This window comes from Alternaria rosae (assembly GCF_020736505.1).
Source record: "Alternaria rosae strain MPI-PUGE-AT-0040 chromosome Unknown BKA58scaffold_10, whole genome shotgun sequence".
NCBI classification, from domain to species: domain Eukaryota; kingdom Fungi; phylum Ascomycota; class Dothideomycetes; order Pleosporales; family Pleosporaceae; genus Alternaria; species Alternaria rosae.
In genome coordinates, this window is record NW_025763579.1 from 880,215 (window position 1) to 902,838 (window position 22,624).

The 22,624-nt window shown below is 52.6% G+C and overlaps 3 protein-coding genes across 3 annotated transcripts; 2 read left to right on the top strand and 1 right to left on the bottom strand.

The window, feature by feature from the left end:
* Positions 1-1,124: 1,124 nt before the first annotated feature.
* Positions 1,125-4,764, top strand: BKA58DRAFT_424002 (AEX-3 domain-containing protein). The gene is made up of 3 exons (XM_046172884.1): positions 1,125-1,724; positions 1,777-2,796; positions 2,851-4,764. The coding sequence occupies exons 1-3, from the start codon at positions 1,353-1,355 to the stop codon at positions 4,273-4,275; spliced, it is 2,817 nt and encodes a 938-aa protein (XP_046021366.1). The 5' UTR covers positions 1,125-1,352; the 3' UTR covers positions 4,276-4,764.
* A 533-nt stretch (positions 4,765-5,297) lies between these two features.
* On the bottom strand, positions 5,298-5,924 carry BKA58DRAFT_392458 (uncharacterized protein). Its single transcript, XM_046171005.1, has one exon. The coding sequence runs from the start codon at positions 5,565-5,567 to the stop codon at positions 5,349-5,351; it is 219 nt and encodes a 72-aa protein (XP_046021367.1). The 5' UTR covers positions 5,568-5,924; the 3' UTR covers positions 5,298-5,348.
* Positions 5,925-11,309: 5,385 nt separating this feature from the next.
* On the top strand, positions 11,310-16,670 carry BKA58DRAFT_323298 (chromosome-associated kinesin KIF4; the record flags this gene model as incomplete). The annotated part of the gene is made up of 6 exons (XM_046167907.1): positions 11,310-11,466; positions 11,524-11,847; positions 11,900-12,078; positions 12,126-15,184; positions 15,281-16,034; positions 16,083-16,670. The coding sequence occupies 6 exons, from the start codon at positions 11,310-11,312 to the stop codon at positions 16,668-16,670; spliced, it is 5,061 nt and encodes a 1,686-aa protein (XP_046021368.1).
* Positions 16,671-22,624: the final 5,954 nt, after the last annotated feature.

Consider the following 22,624-nt stretch of genomic DNA (forward strand, 5'->3'; position numbering starts at 1 on the left):
ACCCTTTCCTTAAGTCATCGGAGTATTCTCCACGTCAAATTGCATCGAGGTCCACCCACGCGCAGATCAAACAAGTCGTCGACTACGCCGATTATGCGCTTGCGCTCGTCTACAGCTGTTGAGAGGCAATCGAGTCGTTCTCGCTCTGTCCGGCTGCAACACGTCTTGTCCATGTCAGCTTGACCGAACCTGGGCGAAGGCGCCCGATTTGCCAGGCAGCTTGAGTGCCCGGTGTTTCAGCCTCACCAATTCCAGCTCTCCGCAATTCTCAAGGGACAGCTCAGAAGGCTGGTTCTAGAGGGTCCACGACACGCGAGGCTACTGTACGTGGCCACCACCTCTACCGGACTGTGGAGCCGATCGAAGAATCTGGTCGACAGTTCGACGGCGCGTCTTGGACCTCTTGCAGAAAGGCCTCGCACTTCCACGCAGGATCAAACGTGCCTGGCGGCGGGCCTAAGAGCGATCATCATGTACCGCCTGCTGGGCAGCCACCGATAGCCAACAGCCGTCAGGGGTTTGCCTCGCCAATTTCTAAGCACTTCCATTCGCGGTCCGTCCGAGCTGCAAGTGCGGGAACTCTGCTCATGCATGCTGATGCGAGGATGCACGCTGCAGACGTGCTCATCGTGCACAAGGCGTGCGAATGATTCGAATCCAACCCAATGCGGTCTTCAGCATAAGACCAGTCCATATGGCGCTATTGCCACCAGCGGGGATTCTCTGCTGAGGCCGCTGCAAGCTCTCGGTGACCGAGTCGTGGTACCAGCGCTCCTGTTGCTGAACGTGGCTGGAGGAACCACCACAGCAGTGCAACGGGCGAAACGACATAACAATGTACTGTGTATAAGCCGTATCTTTGATTGCGGCCCTTGCTGCCGTCGTGCCCGCTCGAGGAAGTTGGGCGAGCCGTTATTCAAGAAAAGTGCCCCTGACAGCGCCGTGCACCGTGCTCCGAGACGGACCCTGCGGATGGGCAGGGGTATGCTTCTCATTTCCTCGAACCGAAACTTGTGAAAGCCACCCATGCTAGTCTTCGGGTCGTTCAACCCCCAGCATCCAGTCCGCGCGCTGCGGCAGAGCTCCCCAAAAGCCATGATTCCCCCTTGCTGCTACCCTCCTCTACTGCCCGCAGCAAGGTGACCTCGGAGCTCTCAATCGACGGAGTGCGTATAGTACTCACGGTCCGCTCTCTCTTGTTCTTGCGGGTTGCCTTTCGGATACCTTCTACGCATCGCCTCATGTTCTCACAGTTATAGCTGTCATAATAATTGCTGGATTCATCCGCCTGCCGTTCTCTACACCCATATCGCAACGGCCATCTCGATAGGACCGACATCGAATCCGCCAACATGGCACCTTCTTTAAGTTTGCGACCGCGTACAGGCGCCAGTGAGCGTCCTCCCACGAGAGACAATGCCGACCACAGCCTCATCATCCCGAGCCGAACATCATCGCTTCATTCGAGGATCACCCAACCGCTTCCATCGACTTTGAACGTCAAGCAGGGCGCGAGGAGCCCCAAGACACTGACTCATGCCTACATGGTGTGCGGTGTTGGTCGCGAGCCATCACAATGGGTGAAGGCGCCTGCGCCCTCTCAGGGCAAGATTGGCCACATGAAGGGTGCCGTTGGTACCTTCTGGCTTCCTGAGATTCTGGGAAGCAGCCCCAGACTGGAGCAAGATAATGAGATCGCGAGGTCTCTTCACGCTGCCATGCGAGTACGTCTACACAACAAACCCATTGTTGTCGTGTTACTAACCACGGATACAGGCATGCTTCCCTCACGATGTCGAGATTTGCACTGGCAGGAGCCAGCCGCACTGCGTACACCACTCCTTCGTCCTGCAACAAGATTCTTCACATACTCTTTACGGTATCGCACTGCGCGTCTGGTCTCGCGCTGATGAGAAGCGCGCTGAGACTATCCGGGACTTGCGCAAGCGAATCGAGCCCGACTTCTTCGACAACCCAGATGAGACATACTGGATTCCGTACTGCTTGAGCTTCCTCTCCCGATACCCCTTGTACAACCTACTCGGCGACTACCTGCGCGGCATGTGGATTCACTGGAATAAGGCTACCAACCTTTTCCATGCTGAGGAGGTGTCGCGCATCCTCAGCTTCCCAGCTCCTCGCCTCAACGACCTGGTCCGCATCGACATGAAAGACTACGCGCTGTGCTACCAGTTTCCATCCTCGCCTACCGGATTCCAAAACTTCGCCATGTGGCCTCTCTTCACGTGTCTCTCCATTCCCAACATTGTGGGTGTGATAGAGGCTGCTGTATCGCCCACACGACGAATCATCTTCACCAGTCACTACCCCGCGATGCTCACCATCGCAGCCGAGACAGTCCGTTTCTGTGTCAGGGTGTACGAGTGGAGCGGTCTGTATGTACCCGTCGTTCATGCGCGCCACGTCAAGGATCTCGTGCAGGAGCCGGGTCCATACATTCTGGGTGTAACATCAGAGTGCCGATCGCTCTTCACGGCACCCACAGATGCCCTTGTCGTCGACTTGGACCGGAACTTCGTCCTGACTTCAAGCCCGCCTACCGCTCTTACCGCTGGCCAGAGGACCAAGATGATCCAGCGTCTGACTCAGGCTCTCAACGGTGAGGTTTCACCAACCGGAGTTCCACAGCATCTGCGCTCGGCGTACGGTGGCGGCAAGCTCATCCCCGCGGGTCAGATCATTGTGATGCGTGGCGAGGTTGAGAGCATCCAGGACCCCGACTGGTGGATCCAGGATGCTGTCATGTCGGTCATGGACCACGTGTGTGAGAAATTGGTATGTATCCGGTCGCGGATAGACTCATCGTACCACACGCTAACATCACCGCAGGGCCGCAACACTGGCGTCAAGGCCATCTTCGGTGGCTCCGTCAAGAAGCCGCTGATGACCAAGGTGTCAATGCGCCACCTCAACGAGATCGTTCGCGAGCGCAATCAATACTCCCGTGACGCACAGGAAGCCTGGACAGACTTCATCAACCTCAAGCAGCGCCTCGACAGCGAGCTTGGCAAGGTTACGAAGCGCAACAACTTCTTGGTCGAGGAGCTTGAGAGCTGGAAGCAGCAGTTCCTCAAGTTCCAGGCTTTCGCTGAGCAGCTCACCAAGGAGACCCAAGATCTCAAGGTCAAGATCGAGAACCACAAGCGTGAGAACCGTCGTCTTACAAGCCTTATCGACCAACAGAAGGATGATGCCGCAAGGCTTACCGTCCGTCTGTCTGGTACCGAGAAGCAACGTGACGATGCTCTCGAAGCGCTTGTACTGCAGCAAGAGATCGCTGAGGAGCTCGAGCGTGAGAGGAAGAAGAACAAGAAGGAGCTCGGTGCTCTGCAACACACCAACGGTGCCATCCTCCGCCAGCGCGACGAGGCGCAACGAGTCGTGCTCCACCTTCGTGCTCTCATCGAGGGCCAGACACATCACATGGAGCACATCGTCAAGTCGCTTAACCAGGACGACATGTCCAACTACATGGACGCCGGCTTCGAGGATGTCCCTGAGGAGGATGAGGACCAGGACCAGTTCGAGGACGCCGCATCGCGCACTCAAACCCCCCGTCACTCGATCAAGGACAAGTCTGAGGTCGGTACTATCCGCGGCGTAGCTGGTGTTGAGAGCCGCCAGGAGTCAAGAGCCAGCACTGCGCAGGGCAAGCACCTCGACGGTGAGGACGTTACACCCGACATGGAGCAGCGTCTATTCAACAACCCCGCACGCAACTCCAAGCGCTTCTCAAATCAATCAATGGTCGACGTCGCCGACCGTGTCCTTCGCGACAAGACCGACGCCATTGCCTACATCATCCGCAACATCTCAGAGCAGTGCGCCGCAGCTGTTGAGGGTCTTCAGCTCGCCCAGCGTGCCGACACAGAAGATGGTGACAACCACAGCGACCGCCGCAGCAGCGTCGGTCAGATGTCATCGGCCGGAGGCCGCGCGCAATCGACCATTGGCAGCGAGTACGGCGACGAGGACAACATGCTCCGCCCCAACCGGGGTTCAAGCATCCCCCCAACGCCCGATCTAAGCCATCGGTCCAGCACCTCCATGTCCATGGCCAGTGCCAGCACAACACCAGACCGGACGAGCCTACAGCACCGATCGCACGACATCCCCGTCGTACCAACACGCATCATCGAAGACGATGACGACGTAGACGGTAACAACGATCTCGACGCTCACATGGTTCCCGTGTCAAAGTACGCGCAACCACTCCAGCGACCCAACACCGCTGTACGCCACAACATGCGATAAGCTAGTAGTCGCCGCGGCTTGCCGCCATTCTTCCTCTACTTTGTTTTATCATTAGCGATCGAAACGAGATTAGCATTGATGCCCTTTTCCTTACCATGTTATCTACCCCCGGCGTTGAACGGCTAGGGACCTTATTTTCTTGTTTTGCACTTCGTTACTCTCCTTGAGAACACCCCCTTGTCCGACGACCCCCCTTTGTACTTTGGGTCATTCCTTATGTTTCAATGAGAAGAGTTGTCGTCGTTGTGGATCATACCCGAACAAAGATGGATGGATGGAAGCAACTCCAGTATGTGGGTATCAAGCCTAAGGATAAGTAGTGGGAGAAAAACGCTTTCTGGGGGATTGTATTCTCCAAGGTGGCTGTTCTTCTTCTATTGCGCTAGGCAGATGGGCAGATGGCTCTTGTGTATGTCTGCTTGTAATTTGTTGTTTTGTTAGGATAATACCACTTTCTCCTTATGTTCCGAATTACATATGATCTACCTATCTTGCGTCTCTGCTTGCCGTCGGTGAAAGTCATCTAATGTCTTCAAGGAAGTGCATATTAACTGGATGCCCAGTACGGAATGTCCATGTGAGTGGTCTACAAGGCCACTTTATCTCGTCATGTTGAGTATAATCAGTCCACTGAACCTTCACTTGTATGCTAAACACCGCCAGGACTAGCGTCATACTCACGCGACTAATTACATTCGCGGCAATAGGCACCAGACTAAGCTATTCACTAAGAACTCATAGCAGGCTAGAAGCTCACAACTTCGCCGCGGTCTCATTCCACAACCACAGCCACTGTCAACCATGGCCGCCATCAACGATCCCACTATCGCTCTAGGCGAGGACTTCACGAAGCTCTCTGGGCCTGCAAACTTCCCAGCGTGGTATTATCCTTTCAAGGATATCGTAAAAATCCATGGCTACGCAGAATACTTCAAGGAAGACGCGAAAGTAGTCGCAAAGCCCACTATGCATACCTTCCTTAGGCCTCCACAAGCTGCTGTAGAGGCTGCTATTCCGCAGGACTGGGAGTACCACCTAGCCCTTTACAACATTCGCCTCGATGAATGGAAAGACTACGACGTGGCCTCGCGCTCGGCCCACGCCCTCCTCCGCGCGGCTGTCGAACAATGGGTATGCTGGGAAGCTCGAGATTCCAAGTCACCCGCAATCGCATTGAAGGTCATTATCAAAGAACTGAATGACCAGACACCAAACGACGTCTTATCGGATCGCGCTCGAGCACTAATCAGTTCTCTCAAGCTTAAAACACCTACCCAGATTCGTAAAATCATCGTCGACTTCGATGAGCTCTACTAAGACATACACTTTACCAAGCTTACTTCGTCTTGGGCTATCGGCAAGATCAGCGAAACCCTGCCGTACGCGTACTGTGTATTAGTCAAGGAGTGGGAGTATAAGCGTTGTGACACTACTGCCAATGAGAAGATCTCCAGAGTATACCAATGAGCGTTTCCTCCCGGAAGAGACGAAGGGCAAAAGGTTTTGGCAAGAGATGGGTTATTAGGAATGAATGATTACGGGTTAAACCTATTGATGGCGGTTGAGATATTGAGTGAAAGCAAATAACTCTACCGACTTAGCTTAGGGCCTCACATAATAGCAATCAAGTTTGTAAAAACATTCGTCGGGAAGTCTCGCCCCAAGAACGACAATTATATTAGTCTAGCCTCTCTACCGATGACCTCGGGATACCCCACAATTCAAAGCTAGAACACGTGCAATCCTTCACTTTTAGTTATGACAAGATAAGCTTTTTATTATTATTAATGTGACTGGGAAAATAGTCCCAGTTGGACATAGACGAAGAGTGCAATACGAACACATCGAGCCGTATAAATGGGACCGGAGACTTCAACAATCAAGTGACGCTGAAAATTCGAGATCGACTGATAATATTGGTGAGACAGGCCAGATTGGCGGCCCTCCCCGTGATGGAAATTAAAGTCACCCCGTCGGAGGGAAATATTCAACATTCAGCTACAGAAGATAACAGACATAATAATCACAGAACCTAGGAGCCTACAATGCGTTCAAAATACGTGAAATATTATTCTTTTATCAACGTAGACGGCAGCGCACCTGTTCAGGTTTCTTCACTGTCTAAGACAGAGGGAAGGATAGAAGAACCAGCAAAGAAGAGTAGAGCAGGAAGAGAAGCTTACCGTTTCCTTGTTCTCCTCACCTCTTAATCCTGTTGCTCACAAGTCGTCCAATCTAATTAAAGCTTAGAGCTTAGGTAAGTCAAGCCTCTCAATCAAGCTTTCTTGCTTTAACGCTCTCGCAAGCCAAGATAAGCATTCTAGATTAGTTAGCTTGGTTGTTGAACTCTCTGCTCGTCTCGTTACCGAGTGTTCTCTGCCAAACAGAGTAGGATCTCGTAGACTGCGACACTTATCAGGATATGTGGTATGTTATTGGTCTTATTGTTGTCGCTTCCCGGAGACTGCACAGGCTCATCCGGCTGGACGTACGTCTTAAAAAACTTGTTGGAGGAATAGGACGTTGGAAACCAGTGATACGGTAGATGGACGTAGAAGCTGCGTTATACTGAATTATCGACGAAGTGTGTTCAACATGGTGGTCCTAACCTTAGGGTATTGAGATTTGTCGTGTTCTGTGATTCCAAGTGCTGACGGTGAGACGGTATCCTCAGATATTCCATAGTTACTGTACCACTTGCTCTACGATCCTTCGATTGTCGCATGTATTTAATGCAACATATTTAGACAATGTTAGAACACACACCAACACAATAATCCTCACTCTTACCTTCCATTACCCAGAAACCGCTTCCGTGTTCTTCGATCGTCGTCCCCTTCGATCAAGTACCCCGGATCTACAATACATAAAACCGTTATGCAATAACCGATCAATTATACATGTTTCATGCGCATCGCGGCAAAGGAATTAGTTCGCATAAAACTTCAACACCTTACTGTAAGCGTACTCTTCGTACCGAGTCTACTGCGCCTGCACGGGGCGCGGCGGTGTGATCACGTTCAGCGGGCTGCAGACGCGAGATGCAGTTGAATGACTCGTTGGCTTGCATGCATTTTGGGCAGGAACCAACGTTGGATCGACGGGAAGCAAAAACGGTCGGGTACGCGATTACAAGAGGAGGCTAAAGGAGGAGAGTGTTGGAGATTTGGAGTAGGTGGGTACGGTATGGAAGATTTTTAGTTTGGGGTCGATGGATGGAGAGGGCTTGCAGAGGGTGTAGTAGTGTGTTCGTGCTCGTGGGCATAGCTGGGTAGTGATGCTTGAACGACGTCTGCCATTCTATGCGGTGACAGATGCAGCGTCTGGAGAAAGTAGAGCTTCGATTCATGACAGATATGGTTGGCTGATGTTGTATGCATGTTGGGCTGCTTCTTGATCGTCAAGGTGCCGGTGATTCTACGTTGTCGTCGCATTCATGATTCCGATGTGTACGTATATTTGTAGCGCATCTCTTACATCTAATAGTAATCCGAATAGCGTGATGTACGCATCTATTGAAATAAGCAGATCCTGGTAGCAGTAGATTTGACCGCATTGCGCGGAGGGTTTCGACATTGAACACGCAGCCGCACCCTAAGATGGACACGTTCATGCATGGATCCAGAACTCGGCCTTGTTCAGGCTGCATGCAACCGCAAAAGGTCATGTATCTAACGGTTATACCGTTGAGGTTTGAGAAGTACGTTGAGGGGGTAGTCCTGCAATGTCAAGGCTCTAGGCAGGTCGAGCCGAATTGTGTCCGACGTTCCAAGAATGTAAGCGGCTTGTTCTAGAAGAGCTAACTTTAGAAAGTGTTGGCCGGCTGGTAGTGTAGCAGATGTTACAGGCTACATGCCACATTTTGCTCGACGTTGAAAGTATCAGAAAGCCACGTAGGCGGCGTAGCTATAGCGGGTGTGATAGGGAATCGACGGTCTGCCTACTCGCATGAGACCGAGCTCGATTGAGTTCATAGTCGATCGTAGTTTGACGTACCGGATAGCCGTTGCTGTCATCCCGGTTTGAGAGATGCTCGATTGGTTGCTCACATCCCGTTGCGGGCCCTAGCAGTCTCCCGTAAGTGAAGGACCACAAAGCGGAGTCAACGGCTCGGGTGCATTGGAAACGGGCCGTAATAGAATGACAATTTGTCAAAAAAGGACAGAATATGTGTGGCGAAGTGGAAGAGAAGCGAATACGGCGGGTGGTAATCTTGACTCGGTGACCGAATGCACGTCGAAATAAAGTTCGACGTGGGGCCAGGTTGCAGTAGCCGACACTTCGCGTATAGCGCGCGTGTAAGACGGTGAATGTCTTGGAGTAGTGGAAAGCTACACAGCACTGGTAACTTTGTTGCTGGCGTTACCCCGCATTCCTTGCAACATCGGAAACTGGCAAGCAGAGTATAGAGTGGCCCTACCTTCATGTCTTGACCTCACGACATAACTGCGTCGAGCATCTCCACTTCCCGGCCACGTGCCGGCTTGCAGATTCTGAGACGAACGATGGACCGGGGTTGGCGGTATGCAGCTAGCCATGGTATCTTGAAGAACTCGTGGCTCGCGTAGAAACTTGGAACTTGTAACAATAGTGGGTTCTGATCTTCCCTTGGACCTAGTGCGGAAAGAACGGGTGATAATGGACACAGCCGCGCTTTGTGTGCTGGATAGCACTGGATAGGTACCTGCTCATGACCTCGGGGTAGAGCTCGATGCGTACGGCCGAACACAATGAAGTTGGTAACCATAGCATCCAGCTTATCTCCAAAAATCGACGACAAACTCCGCAGTGGGGTCATGATCCGCGAAGAAACAAGGCATGTCGTGCATATGGTCCCGTAGCCGCGAATTTAGTACCTATAATAGCCGGCTGTTATTACATTGTGGATAACAGAATCAGTACGCGAGCGGTTGGGCATCATCGTACTTTCTGTACTGCCGGCCTACTCGGGGCTCAGTTACTGCCGTGGGAAGGTAGTAGCGAGAGCAGAATTTGCGGATGTACTCGAGATGTTGCTATGACTCTTGCTCAAAGATAGGCCGCTGGACTGTAGTGGTTGACATCTCCGCTCATCTCCGTCTGCACTGGTACCGTTTTGTGGGCGAGTGGAATGAGGCGGGCAAGGCGAAGCAGAGTGAGTGTTGGAATATATGGAGATAAGGCGTGGACGCTCAATGAGGAAGCGACGTAGGAGAGAATGACGACATGTCTCAGGACTTTCAAGGTTTCACGATGCACAGTCACAACACGTTGCTCATCGCGGGGTCATTTACTGGCTGAGGAAGGCACGCACGATGTGCTCAGTTCATAGCACGCGTGGTATTGACATGCCCGCCTCGTCTCGAAGGCCGTCAGCTGCTTGTCACGTGGGGGTCACAACTTGTCTTTCTTGGACCATTTGCTTCACATTCAAGTTTGATTCCCAGCTACAACCTTGAAGGTGCATATATCCAACGTACAATGAAGCTAGTTGATGTAAAGAAGCGGATAAAAAGTGGCGAGAGAGTCTAGGCGATGGGACTTCCTAGTTGGGACGTAGTGCGCCTGCGCGCGTGGACATGAATCACCCAGGCACAGTGCGTCGCCTGTAGTCTGATGGCAAGTTCCACCACGTAGCGGACGTCGAGGAATTGCGACAATACTCCTATGCTCCGGAGTAGGGTACCGTCCGGGAGAGTGACTGCGCTAGACTAATGGATGGCCTTGGAGTTTGGACAAATTTGCAGAAAGGGGGTGTGGTAGGATGGCGAGCCAGAGCCACATGGCGTTGGTGAGGGCGCTAGAAACAATCACGTTCTCTCGCACAGCTGCGGTGGCTTGATGCCTCTGCAGGAAAGGAGCAAGGTCAAGGGGCTCGGTAGTTTTGCGCGTGTAGTGGAGGCGGCCTTGCAGAAGATGCCCCTCTCTGACTGCGGTTTCCAGAGTTGCTGCAGCTTCGTCACCTGTGCCAAGACCAGGGACGGGTAGTTCGCGTAGGATTGGCAAGCGCTGAAACGCGCTATTAATTGTTCCTGAGAGACCGGCGCTGTCAAGACGCGAGGCCGCATAATGGAAGCAATTGTTTCCTCGCGAGTGAGATGAGGCTGAGGGATCTACAGCCGCATTCGCTGGGCGCGGACGACAAGGCCGGGAGCGGGCTGCCGACGCATGAAAGGCATTGCGCGTGCTATGCTCGAGCTCCTATGCAGCATGACAAAGATGCTGCGCCTTGTTCAGGTTAGAGATGGTCAGAGATGGACAAGGAGAATGGGAAGGAACGGCCGTCGATCGCTAGTGAGGCAAGACTAGCCCTGGAAGCATACTCCGGAGTAGATGGCGAAAGCTAGAGGGGCTCGAGCAGGGGCGGAAAGTACATGGAAACAAAGTTTGAGACAGGATTATTGCCCCGCAACGGTCCAATGGCAGGCAGGTCTCCATGTGCAGCAACGTTGGAGGGATGTCCAGGTGGACGCAGGGGAAGAAAGGAAGCAGCGTGCATCCGTCGCCGTCGCCCGGGCTGGGGTGGGACCGGCGAGGATTTGACTCGAGTGCCAGGCAGTCTTACAGGTGATTGACGCCGAGGTTATCTGGTACGGGTCTTAGCCAGGCACACAGACGCCGATACAGCACAGGTACGGCACACTACCTGCGCCAACCTGCAGCAATTGGCTGGGGTCCTTAGAGGCGGCCCCTGGACACGCTAAGGGGCATCTGGCGCGTTGGTAACCCGCAGTGAGGGCGTGCTGCTTGCTCTCAAAGGGCCTTCACAAGCAAAATAATCCGCGTCTTCATTTTTATCCTGGGCCTTTCTTTTTGTGCCTCTCCCCCAATCGCCGCCCAAGACTCCCAGGCGCCTCGACTGCACGCGGGTACACAGCGCTCGCACCCACCCACCGCCAGCCCCAGCCCGCCGTGCCCACGCGGATGAAGGCCATCTCGACACCGCCGACTGCACCCTCTGCTGGATCTACACGGCGCCGCAAAAGCACTTGCAACACCACACCCAACGGCCGGCGCACATACACGACCACAACGGCGCTGCCGTAGCCGCACACATGGCCACCTCACCACCAGGTTCGCCCGCAAACGGCGTTCCGCGGCCCATGAGCGCGATGATTAGACCGAACCGCAGCTCCAGTCGCATGAGCGTGAGCAGCAAGCCGGGCGGGAGCAGGGCCTCTGATGAGGACAGCAGGACGGCCGTCAAAGTTGGTAGGTGCATCTCAGGGTCCGCGACAAAACAATTCTTCTAACCACAATCTAATGCAGCTGTACGAGTGCGGCCACCACTGCAACACGGCGATCCAGGCTATGAGCTCATCCCACAGCGCTTCCGCAATGCCCTCTGCCACGTCACATCGCCCTCCAGTCTGACGATAGATGCGACCGGCGGCAAGAAGGTTTTTGTCTTTGACCGCGTATTCGGCGAGGACATCGAACAGGAAGGCGTCTTCGAATACGTCTCGGACAGCGTGAATTCCTTCGTCCAGGGCTACAATGTCTCCATTCTCGCATACGGCCAGTCTGGTGCAGGAAAGTCCTACACCATGGGCACCACCGGCCCGCGAGACCAGGCGGACAACGAAGTCATGGGTATGTTGATACGGAATCTACGAACGTCAAAACGTGATATTGACTTCTCCAGGCATCATCCCTCGCGCTGCGGCGTTGCTTTTCGAGAAGCTCGAGGGTACCAGCAATCGCGCTTCATCGTCAGGAATCCGCGTCCCAAGCCGTCTGTCGGGCATACACAACATGTCCTCCAAGGCGTCGTCATCGTCGTCTGCCAATCGGAACTGGCAGCTCAAGGCGACCTACGTCGAGGTAAGATAAGCCCTTCCGCCGTCTCAGGCCAGAACTGACGGATGCAGATCTACAACGAGCAACTTCGCGATCTGCTGATCCCCGAGCACGTGGCTGCCAATGACCGGCCACAGGTCAACATTCGCGAGGATCGCGATGGCCGCATCCTCCTGACCGGACTGACCCAGATTCCTATCAATTCGGTCGACGATATGCTGGGCGCGCTCAACTTCGGCTCCGCAATCCGGCAAACCGACGCGACGGCCGTCAACGCGAAATCATCCCGCTCCCACGCAGTCTTCAGTCTAAACCTAGTTCAGAAGAAGTCGTCACCTGCTGCGCCTACTCCGACACGCGAGAAGCGCCGATCCGTCCCTATCGAGATGATGTCGGGTTCCTCGAGCGAGAGCTGGGTGACAGTCGACAGCAAGTTGCATTTTGTGGATTTGGCAGGAAGCGAAAGGCTGAAGAACACTGGGGCGCAGGGTGAGCGGGCTCGGGAGGGTATCTCCATCAATGCAGGGCTTGCGAGCTTGGGCAAGGTCATCTCGCAGCTGTCCGCACGTTCCCACGGCGGCTACGTCTCGTACCGCGACTCTAGGCTCACACGCCTACTGCAGGACTCGCTTGGCGGCAACGCCATCACCTACATGATTGCTTGTGTCAACCCGGCCGAGTTCCATTTAAGCGAAACCTTGAACACCGTCCAGTATGCCCAGCGCGCCCGCGCTATCCAAGTCAAGCCGCAAATTCAGCAGATCCATGACGACAGTGATAAACAGGCTGCCATCGACCGGCTGCGGGCCGAAGTACAATTCCTACGGGACCAGATTCGACTGTCTGAGCGCACGGATCGAAAGAAAGCAAGCCCTCAAGAGAGCCGTGAGCGCCAGGACGAGCGCGAGACTGAGCTCCAGAACCAGCTGCTTGACGTTCAGGAGAACTACAATGCGCTGAGCGCCCGCCACGCTAAGCTAATCTCCGAGATCACCAAAGCCCGCGACAACAACGAGACGGAGACGCCTATGCTAAAGGATGCTATTGGTGACTCTGCGCTTGAGAGACTAAAACGATCTAATTCATTCGCCGAGGCTGTCGAATCGGTAGTCTTGGAATACGAGAAGACGATCCAGACGCTTGAATCTTCCCTTTCCAACACACGCTCCTCTCTGTCCAACAACGAGAGTGACCTCCTGGAAAAGGAGACCCGCATCGCAATCCTCGAAAGCCAGAACCACCACCTGCAATCGCGCATTCAGAAGGCAATGGAACGGGACGCGAACAACGAAGAGTATGTCCAGTCGCTTGAGCGCCAGATCGACAACTCGGCGAATGGCATCGAGAAGAACGACACCATCATCTCTGAACTGCGCGAGAAGTTGCAAAGGCTTCGTGAGAATGAAACCAGCAGCGAAGAATACATCTCTACTTTGGAAGAGCGTCTAGCTGAAAATGAGCAAGAGACTGAGATTATGAGTCGTGAGATTGAGCGACTCAAGCACGTCGTGGAGAGGCAGCGCAGCGTCGCCAAGTTGGACAACCTGCTTCACGAGCTCGACAACAAAGAGCACGCTGAGGAGCCTTACACCAATGGCCATTCAAAGACACCTAGCGACCCCTTCATTGAGAAGCGCCCCAAGCTTGAGAAGCGAGTCACGAGCGAGAGCATGCACCAGTTTGGCACTCCTGTGGATGCGATTCCTGAGGAGGCTGACAGTGAACGTCCACTCACAGCCAGCACCAAGCATGACGGTGCAGACGAGCAGAAAGATCGTTTTGCTGTCAAGGCTGCTTCAATTGTCGGAGACGAACCTTCCAGCCCTGCGCAAGCTCGCTTCGTCAACGACAAACTCGATACCGTGACCCAAGAGCTGCTTGACCTGCGTGTGGAGCACGAAGGAACGCTTCAAGACTATGAGAAGCTTGCCAGCAAGTACCAAGAGGCTTTGCGGACTTTGGCCGCTCTCCAAGACTCAGTGGACGAGGCGCGCCATCGCGGAATCACATCAGTGCCTTCCTCCCGGCCAAGTTCTTTCATGGCAGAAGCGGGCGTCAATGGACTCCCATCAGAGGACTTGTCGCCCTCGCGTACATTGTCTGCAGAGTTGGCCTTGGCAGAGGCTTGCAATACCAGCATTCCAGACGATGAGACAGAGGTTGGCCAAGATGAGGCCAAGGCTCGACGAGCATCAGTCGACTCCACAAACCAGGAGCAACACATTCCTGAGACTGTGTTAGTCCAGGAGCTGAAGGCCCTGAAGCTACTTCATAACGAGAAGGAGGAGCGCATAGAGAAGCTTCAACACAGCTACTCTCAGCTGCAAGAAGAGCATCAAGATACACTTGACTACGTGGAAGAACTGAAGTCGGAAGTCACGAAGGCCCAGATTCAGGCGAACCGACCATCTTCTCCATCCCTACACATGATCCGCCGCAAGTCTAGCCAAGCAGTCCTTGCGAACGATCGTTCTAATCGCGCATTCGCCTCGCTCCGTAACATGGCCCTGGATACGCTTGAAGAGGACCCTGATGCCATCCAAAACTTCGAGCTTAACCTCAACACCATCATGTCCGAGCTCCACTTACGGTCTGAGCGAGTGCAGGACTTGGAGGCAGAATTGCAATCTGTACGCAAGGAGATGGAAGGCAAGATGACACTGATCAGCGGCCTGACAAAAGAGCGCTCTAGCTTGAAAGCTGGGTCTCCTATGGATATCTCCATCGTCGCTTCAATGCAGGATCAGATGAAGCAGAACGAGGAGCATATCAAGGAGTTGAAGAATTCCCACATTCAGCGCGAGCAGGAGCTCAAGGAACAGATTGAGTCTCTCAAGGCATCTGTCAATCGATCTGATGATCTACTGTCACCTCGTCAGACGCCTGAGGGCATGCGAACTGTCAGTGGTGAGGAAGAACCTGAAGACGATGCTACCCGCCACACCCACCTCTCTCAGCTTAGTGATGAGGCAGCCCATTGGCAGTCCAAGCATCTAGAAGCTATCGAAGCTACCAAGGCTTCGGAGAAGCGACACCTTGAGACTGTTCGTGAACTAGAATCCGCCAAACAACGTCTCGAGGTCGACCATGCTCTTCGCATATCTGAGATAGAGCAAACCCGAGGCGCTGAGTCTGAGGCTGCTCTGGAACAGGAGAGGGCAAAGCACTCCGAGCTAATCGCTACTTTGGAAGCAGAGGTCCATGAGCACAAGTCCACGGCTGTTAGCCAAGCTGCTCGTCTTGCTGAGCTTGAGGCCTCTCACACGAGCATCCTTCAACAGATCGAGGAAGACTCTGAAGCTCGAGCGCTCACCGAGAAGGAGCTTGATACTCATCGATCCCTTGTAACCAATTTGGAGAGGCAGATCGATGAGCACAAAGCGGCGATTGATTACCATCAGCAGGGCATGGACTCCATCCAGAAGTCACATGCAGCTGAGCTCGAGAAGCTCACTGAGGAGCTTACAACACATCGAGAGACAACCTCTTCTCTTGAAGCGGATCTTTCTCAGGCCAAGTCTGAAATGGCGACGCTCCTTGAGGGTGTTTCGGCTGTTCTTGGCGAAGAGACGGATGTCAGCAACATTCAATCTCACATCGAAGCACTGGTCCAGGAACGCAAGTCCATCACGACCAAACTGGAGGAGGCTCAGGCCGAGCTGGAAACCTCCAGGAAGGAGCTTACGGAAGCCAGCAACACCATCAGTACGCTCAAGGGCAACCTGAAGGAGTTCGAGCTCATCAACGCCGAGACGATTAAGGAGCTTGAGAAGGTCAGCGAGAAGGAGCACAAGAGCGCCCGACTCGTGCAAGAACTCGAGGATCAGCTCAACCAGAACTGGGACCAGCACGAGGCTGCCAACAACCGACTGTCGGCTCTCCAGACCGAGCGCACTCGCGAGCTTCAAGACGCGATGAACCACGGCGAAGAGCTCGAGAAGGAAGTGCAAGAGTCACGCATCAAAATCGCGCTTTTGGAGGTAAGCTCATCACGTTCTTGACTTGAAAGAATAAGCTAACATGACCAGTCACAACTCGTGGACGCGAAGCGCAACTCTCATCGCGCTTCTATTGATCCTCGTGAAGACCTTCAACGATCCAACTCGAACAACTCCACTGCGCGTAAGAGCACAGCGCACACGTCTCTGCCTTCACCACCACCCGCCATTCCTCTCCCCCCTCTTCCCCCTGGCAGCCCGCCACCTCAGGCCAGTGCTCCATCTCCTCCTACCTCGCGCCATCAGAGCAAAGACATCGCTCACGCTCAGTTGGTGGAAGACCAGGAGGCCCGCATCCGTACCATCGAGAAGCATCTGTTTGCTGAGAAGCAGCTTACCGCTACTCTTGAGGATGCTTTGACCGACCTTGAGGCTTCAAGCACCAAGACCAAGACTGATCTGGATCAGTTCAGGAAGAAGTGTGCCGGCCTAGAGGAAGAGCTCAACATGATGCGCAAGGAACGCAGCGCAGCCCGCCACTCTCTTCAAGCCGTCGAAGAGGAGCGCAATGCCCGCCTTCGCGTTGAAGCCGAGCGTGCCCACCTCGAAGCTCGCATGGCCGCCCTCAACAACGCACAAAAGAAGGGCAAGAAGAAGGGCACTCTGAACTGCTTCTAGGCTTCTCCGCCTACACACCCCCACACACACCTTTGACCTTCATGTATCTGCTTCATTGCCATCTGCTTATACCGGCGTACATTGGAAGGGATTTTTACATACCGCGCTACATACCCCCGATACACCTGCTCTACATAGTTCGACGCTTTCTGGAGCATGTTTTGTTTTCGACATGTCTTTATGCTTTCAACGATTTGCAATGCTCGCATCTCTAGCACACATTTACCGTTGGACGCGGTCATGGCCGGTTGGACACCGAGAGGAACCCTTCGCGTGGTGCCTCTCTCTTCTCTCTTGCCTTTATGTTTGCATGCCCCATACCCCCCTTTTTACTTCTTCTTCACTTCAACCCACCTTACTTTTTTTTTCTTTTCCTAATGTATATTTTACGGCAGTTGACAGCTTGGATGGACCACAGTTAGTCGGAGTCGGAACCAAAGAGCCTTCTGGATTGTACGTTGAAATTGCTTTGGTGCGTGCATAGCGGAAGAGAGAGCGAAACGATGAACAATTTTCTTTCTACCTTTCTTGTTTCTAATTCGGGTTTTTATTTCTCTTCTGTGGACGGGGAGATGAAATGGATTATATGTGAGAGGGAGGTTTTTTCTGATGGATGATCCAAGGGACAACAAAATATCATGCCTTCGTTCTACATACAATGACTTCGCACCCGTGTCTCCTTTGACGCGAACGTACAAACAGTGCATTTGCCGCCCGGTCTTCCTTGACGTATAGAACCGTCCTGGCGGAAAGGCTATAGCAAGCAAGCCCTTGACATATCATATCACATGACCCTTAACAGCTGCACTCCCATCACATCATCACAAATCGCGAAACACCACCGTCACATTCATGACGACGCGCAATCTCGCTTTTCGTCAGCCCTAAACGCGTTATGTAGCCGAAATCGCGATTTGCCAGGCCGCACGCTAGGTCAACTGTGCCTCTTCCTTCCACTTTCCCTAACAGTGCCCTGTTGCTCTGTGCTGTCATCCTTCAGTATATAAGTAGTCATCAGTTGTACTTGCAGCGCTGTGCCTCTCTGTCCCCAAGTGTGCCGCAATTTGTGCGGCATGGTAGGTAATAGTGGCGTAGACGCGATGGATGCGATGGATGCGATGGCGTGTTGGTGCAGGATCGCGTATAGTCATGCTATACAGGGTTTACACGGGCGGGTGGAGTTTAGAATTGCTCCGGACCCCTTGCGTAGGGTTATTTAGATTATAAAAGTGCGGCGTAGATGTGTTTGGGTATTGCATTCGCATTGGAGAGTTTGACAAGGGGGGAGAGGTGTGTTCGAGTTATGAACGGTGGTTTAGGTGCTCTCGAGGAGGTGTGCGGAGCTGGGATTGTGGTGCGTCTTTTCGTTTGCAAACACATTGAGTGAGGTGTTTTGGGAAGTAGAAGAACCAGAGAAATAGACTCGTGCTTAGATAGCTGGAGAAACGTGGATGTGTATGATGTCGATGAAGTGTGAATATTGGCAAATATTCTATTCGATGGTATGTACCATGGTCAGTCTTGGTAGTAAGATATGGATTCGTCGGCAGTCTACTTCGATGTATCCCTTCCATTAGAGGACACAACAGTAGTAGTTTGCCCAGTTTCCCAGATTGACAAGAAAAGGTACTGAGCCAGCAACCGATCTGGAGTTTCATTACGCTTTGATACTAGATGATGCCGATATCTGTAGATTCCGGTATATCTTGTGTTGTTGAAACCAAACGTCTCTTCTACTATGAGCTTCTACAGAGACATAGAGTACTGCTCTGAGATTGAAGCTCATGTTGTCTACGAGTCGTGCATGGCGTGCGCGACCAGACCCTTTCTCTCAATGTAAGTTTAAAGCAGGCAGTCTCCAGTTATATATGTAGCGGCATGCGTATGATAGAGATCTGCTGTTCTAGGTCGCATGATGTTCGAAGGCTGAGACACATCGCCTTGATGCTTGAATTCAGAGGAGGTAGTCTAGAAGAGTTACTCATAAGGTGTTAAGGCATACCTAATGATCGCGCGGGAGAGTTCAGTCAGTTCGAATCGCGACATAACGATCTCCGCAGGGTGAAGTATATTTCGATAGATCCAGGCCTTGCAAGACCTCACGCGGAATAGTTGATGCCAGATGCACTCAACTTACATCGCTGTGGATTGGGAGGCTGGATGAGCGGGGCTGGTTACATAAGCACGCTACGGAGGCTCGGCGCCGGGGTACAAGCTAAAATTTCTGGAGCTCAAAACCGTTCTCTACATCACTCTCATCACCAACACCACATCGCGCATCATGATGCGCGCGCTTCCATTCAAGCGCCTTGATCAATACTAACGCAGCCATCGCGTATGCTCTATATACCAGGTAAGCCTTCTCCAGCCTCGCGACACCTGCAGAAGATTATCACATACGAACAATCCAAATCCTACAGCACCGTGAAGGACTACACAACTCTAGAATTACAATGATGCACTCAAGCGCTGCGGCATTATCAGAAGATTCAGTCTGAATAGCTGCTAACAAAGCTCTAGCGTTGCGATCCAAATCGCGCTTGGCTTCCTCCTCTCTACTGAATCTCTTCAAAGGTAAGACTTCACCACTACTCTTATCCCCCCTCCGCAGAGTGATGAAAACACGACACGGAAAGGCATTCCTCGACCTGAATATACAATGTCGACACCCTTGCTTTTAGTTTCAGCCTTGTCTGACCCTGCTCAATGCTATCGCATATTTGCAAAACTTTCTTCGCGATCAACGTGCTAACATTGATATTCGCAGGTACATACTCCTATACACGATCCCTTCCCCTTCGCGAATACACCTGGCTTCCTGATGAAACCCTGATGCGTCGGGCGGACATAACGTATGCCTTGACCGGCATCCATCAAAAGCAGGCGTACAAACCTGTGGGTGTTCGGGAGAGGCTTTACTTGTTGATAACAGCATCTCTGATTGCCTCTACACACCACAAATTGCGATGCTTCTTTGCGAACTGTTCAACTAACAGCCTCCGCAGGTATGGTAAACTCTCTTCTCCAGCAGTCGGTCCATCATTATAATGATGATTATTATATTCACGCTGTGTGAGAGGCGGCGTTGTAACGAGCGTCCGTCTTACTGATCACTACAAACACAATCTGATTTAATGAGGTAAGCCTTGATAAAAGCCATCGGTCTTGCAAATATTCGCTAACATGACGCAGGCTGATTCTTGATGGACTCGTACTTGTTCATCCTCTATGGATGTCGCATGTCTGTGTGGACTCACGCTGACACATCGACACCAGTTACCTTCTCATCCTTACATGTCTCTCATGCTGCATCTCTCGGTAAGTTCGATCAACAACCCACCTTCCACGCCGCCCCTAGTATGATGAACAACATGATTCGCTGTGTTCTTTCTTAATTATATTGAAGATAAAATCACCTTGGAGAACTGATACCTACACCTTACTTCCGTCGCTTTATCTCACACATGTGTTGGGCTTGTTGGCTAACCATGAACAGTAAATCATCCCAGTTGGTCGATGTTGAGCAGCTTTGCAATGCTAGAGGTGTACATAGTCAATGCAATCGTACATGAACCATATCTGATTCCTTTTGACGTGACTATGATGGCGCAATGTTTCAGCTACCATGCTATTGGATTGGCGATCCCTGGATGAGTGCATAGATTCTAACGGCCCACGGTGACCGCTTTTCTCACCGCATACCATCCGGTGTACCTCAACATGTTCACTTGCCCGCACCCGCCAGCTCCCCGAGATCAGATTCCCTGTACCGGCATCTACCAGCATCGTGGGTCTTGCGTGCGTCTATGCAAACCACATTGGGTCTGGTTCGCAGTTAAACGCGCATGCGATACGCGACACCTGCATGAAATGGCGGTCAAGGGACAGGATGTCCGCTGTTGTCAAAATCGCTGCAAGAAAGAGCTTAGCTCTGCAGGTACCCACCTGTTGTTTTCCTCTCTCGCCGGTGTGAATTGCTTGCAGTAGCATCTGTTTATCTCCCGAGCAACCAAAGCTTTTCGCACTTGTTCAGAGTTTGCATTCGTGAAGCGGGGAAAGCTTGGAAGCTGAGGCCCGTTTGGGGGTTGGGGTCTATCGGCACTATTGCTATCAGATGGGTGCACGGTTGCTGGGTTTTCACGATATCGACGATGTTTCTCTGCTGCAAGCGAAGGATATAGAGTGTTGGATTTTCGAAGTAGTCACGCGGGTAATGCATTGGAGAAAGCCTGTTCTGGTGTTGATGAAACAGTAGATTGCGTTGTCTCGTATTGTGCTGTCTCTATGCTGTGTTGTCTCGTCTTGTCTTATGAGAAAGAGGTTTAGTTTTGACGCTCTAGAATATTGGTGTGAGATGACGTGGTGCGTGTAGTGTGGGGTGTGCATGTTTCTCGGTTTGTGGCGGACTCGCATCGAGAGACACGACTAAGACGTGCATGTATTGATGAGGCGGGGTTATGACAAAGTTTGATATGGGAGCTGAGGCAGAGATTTGTTTGAGTCTATTGGTGTTGAGCGCTGTAACTTCAGTCACGAGACCGCATGTGAAATGTGATGAGAGCTACATAACGTATGAGTTGTTCAAGTTGCGAGGGGAGATGAAGCAGGTGACGGCAGATCTACGGAACAGACAGTATCTCATGCAGAGGATATGCAAAGATTTGCGGGGGATACATCGGTGGTTCTGCTGTACACAGGTCGTCGGTTGCTCAGCTCACATAAACACTAGCTCGATGGGCCGAGGGCCAAATTGCGATCGCAACAACGGTAGTTCACTCGCAGAAGATTTACATGTCCTGTGTCTGATTCGGTCCGAAGCCTTGCGGAGTCTGTGGAGCTGACGTTGGATGAGTCTCCGATGAGAGATGCCGATAGGCAACGTTCGGAAAGCGGGGAGGCAGTGGTGATCCGTACACTGCAGAGACCCTGAGATGGCGAGATTGATAGAATCGGCGATGATATGGGCAACAAGAGGCTCGTTGGCCGGTTGAACTCTGGTATTCGCCGAAAGCTGGCATCGTCAGCTGAGCGCGCTGCTGATGTACAGGACAGTAGCTGAGATGTTGCGAAACGTGAGTGGCTGTTTCAACGCAATGAAATCAATAAAGACAAATATGACTGCGCAACCTGACTTCCAGGCCGAGTACCACCTACGTCGTCGTGCAGCAACCAGCGCCACAACATGAAGCAACGACAGATTGTTCTATCGTAATCGGGAGAACGGTTGGCTCGAGGCTCAGCTACCGTTGCGCTAGCACGTTTCTTCTACAACATCTGTCTCCTTACTTGTTCCGAGACAAAGATGCTTTTGACAAGAGGCATGGCAGCTGAAACAAAGCAAGTGTGCCGCGATCGAGCGGTGCCATCTCTCTCCTGCGTCAGCGCCCGTCGTTTTGGCCAAGTCGGCGTTGCAGAACGGCCCCAGGAACCAGGTCGTTTAGGTCGGGTGCGCAAGGAGAACCGGTTTTCACGGAGGAGCACAATAGCACGACGTTGTTCACGGGTGACGCAAACGGACACGGGCTGCTCTGAGGTAGGATGCCTCCTATGTTCGTGCCGTGTCGCGTGGGAAGGCTGATAACGATGAGCGTTGCAGACCCTACCGATGCGGAGGGGCAAACGAATGCGGTCTTTACACTGATGACATTTCGGTGTGCGCACCGGATAGGGTACGGAATATGACTTGCGGTGCACCGCACTCGTCTCTGGTGTAAGCTTGCTGGGCTACTGGGGATGGGTGCACGATTGGCTGGGTATTAGGATTTCACAACTGCCTGAATGCAGCGCACTCATAACACGGAGGTTGCCAGATGACATAGCCAACAATAGTTGGCCTGGTGATACTGCCGCGCACAACTATGGGTGGTTGAATAGAGAAAAAGATGGTCGTCAATAAAGCGTGCTAGTCAGACTTTGTCGTACGTCTCTGAGGTGATGGGCGAGCGGGGTGAAAA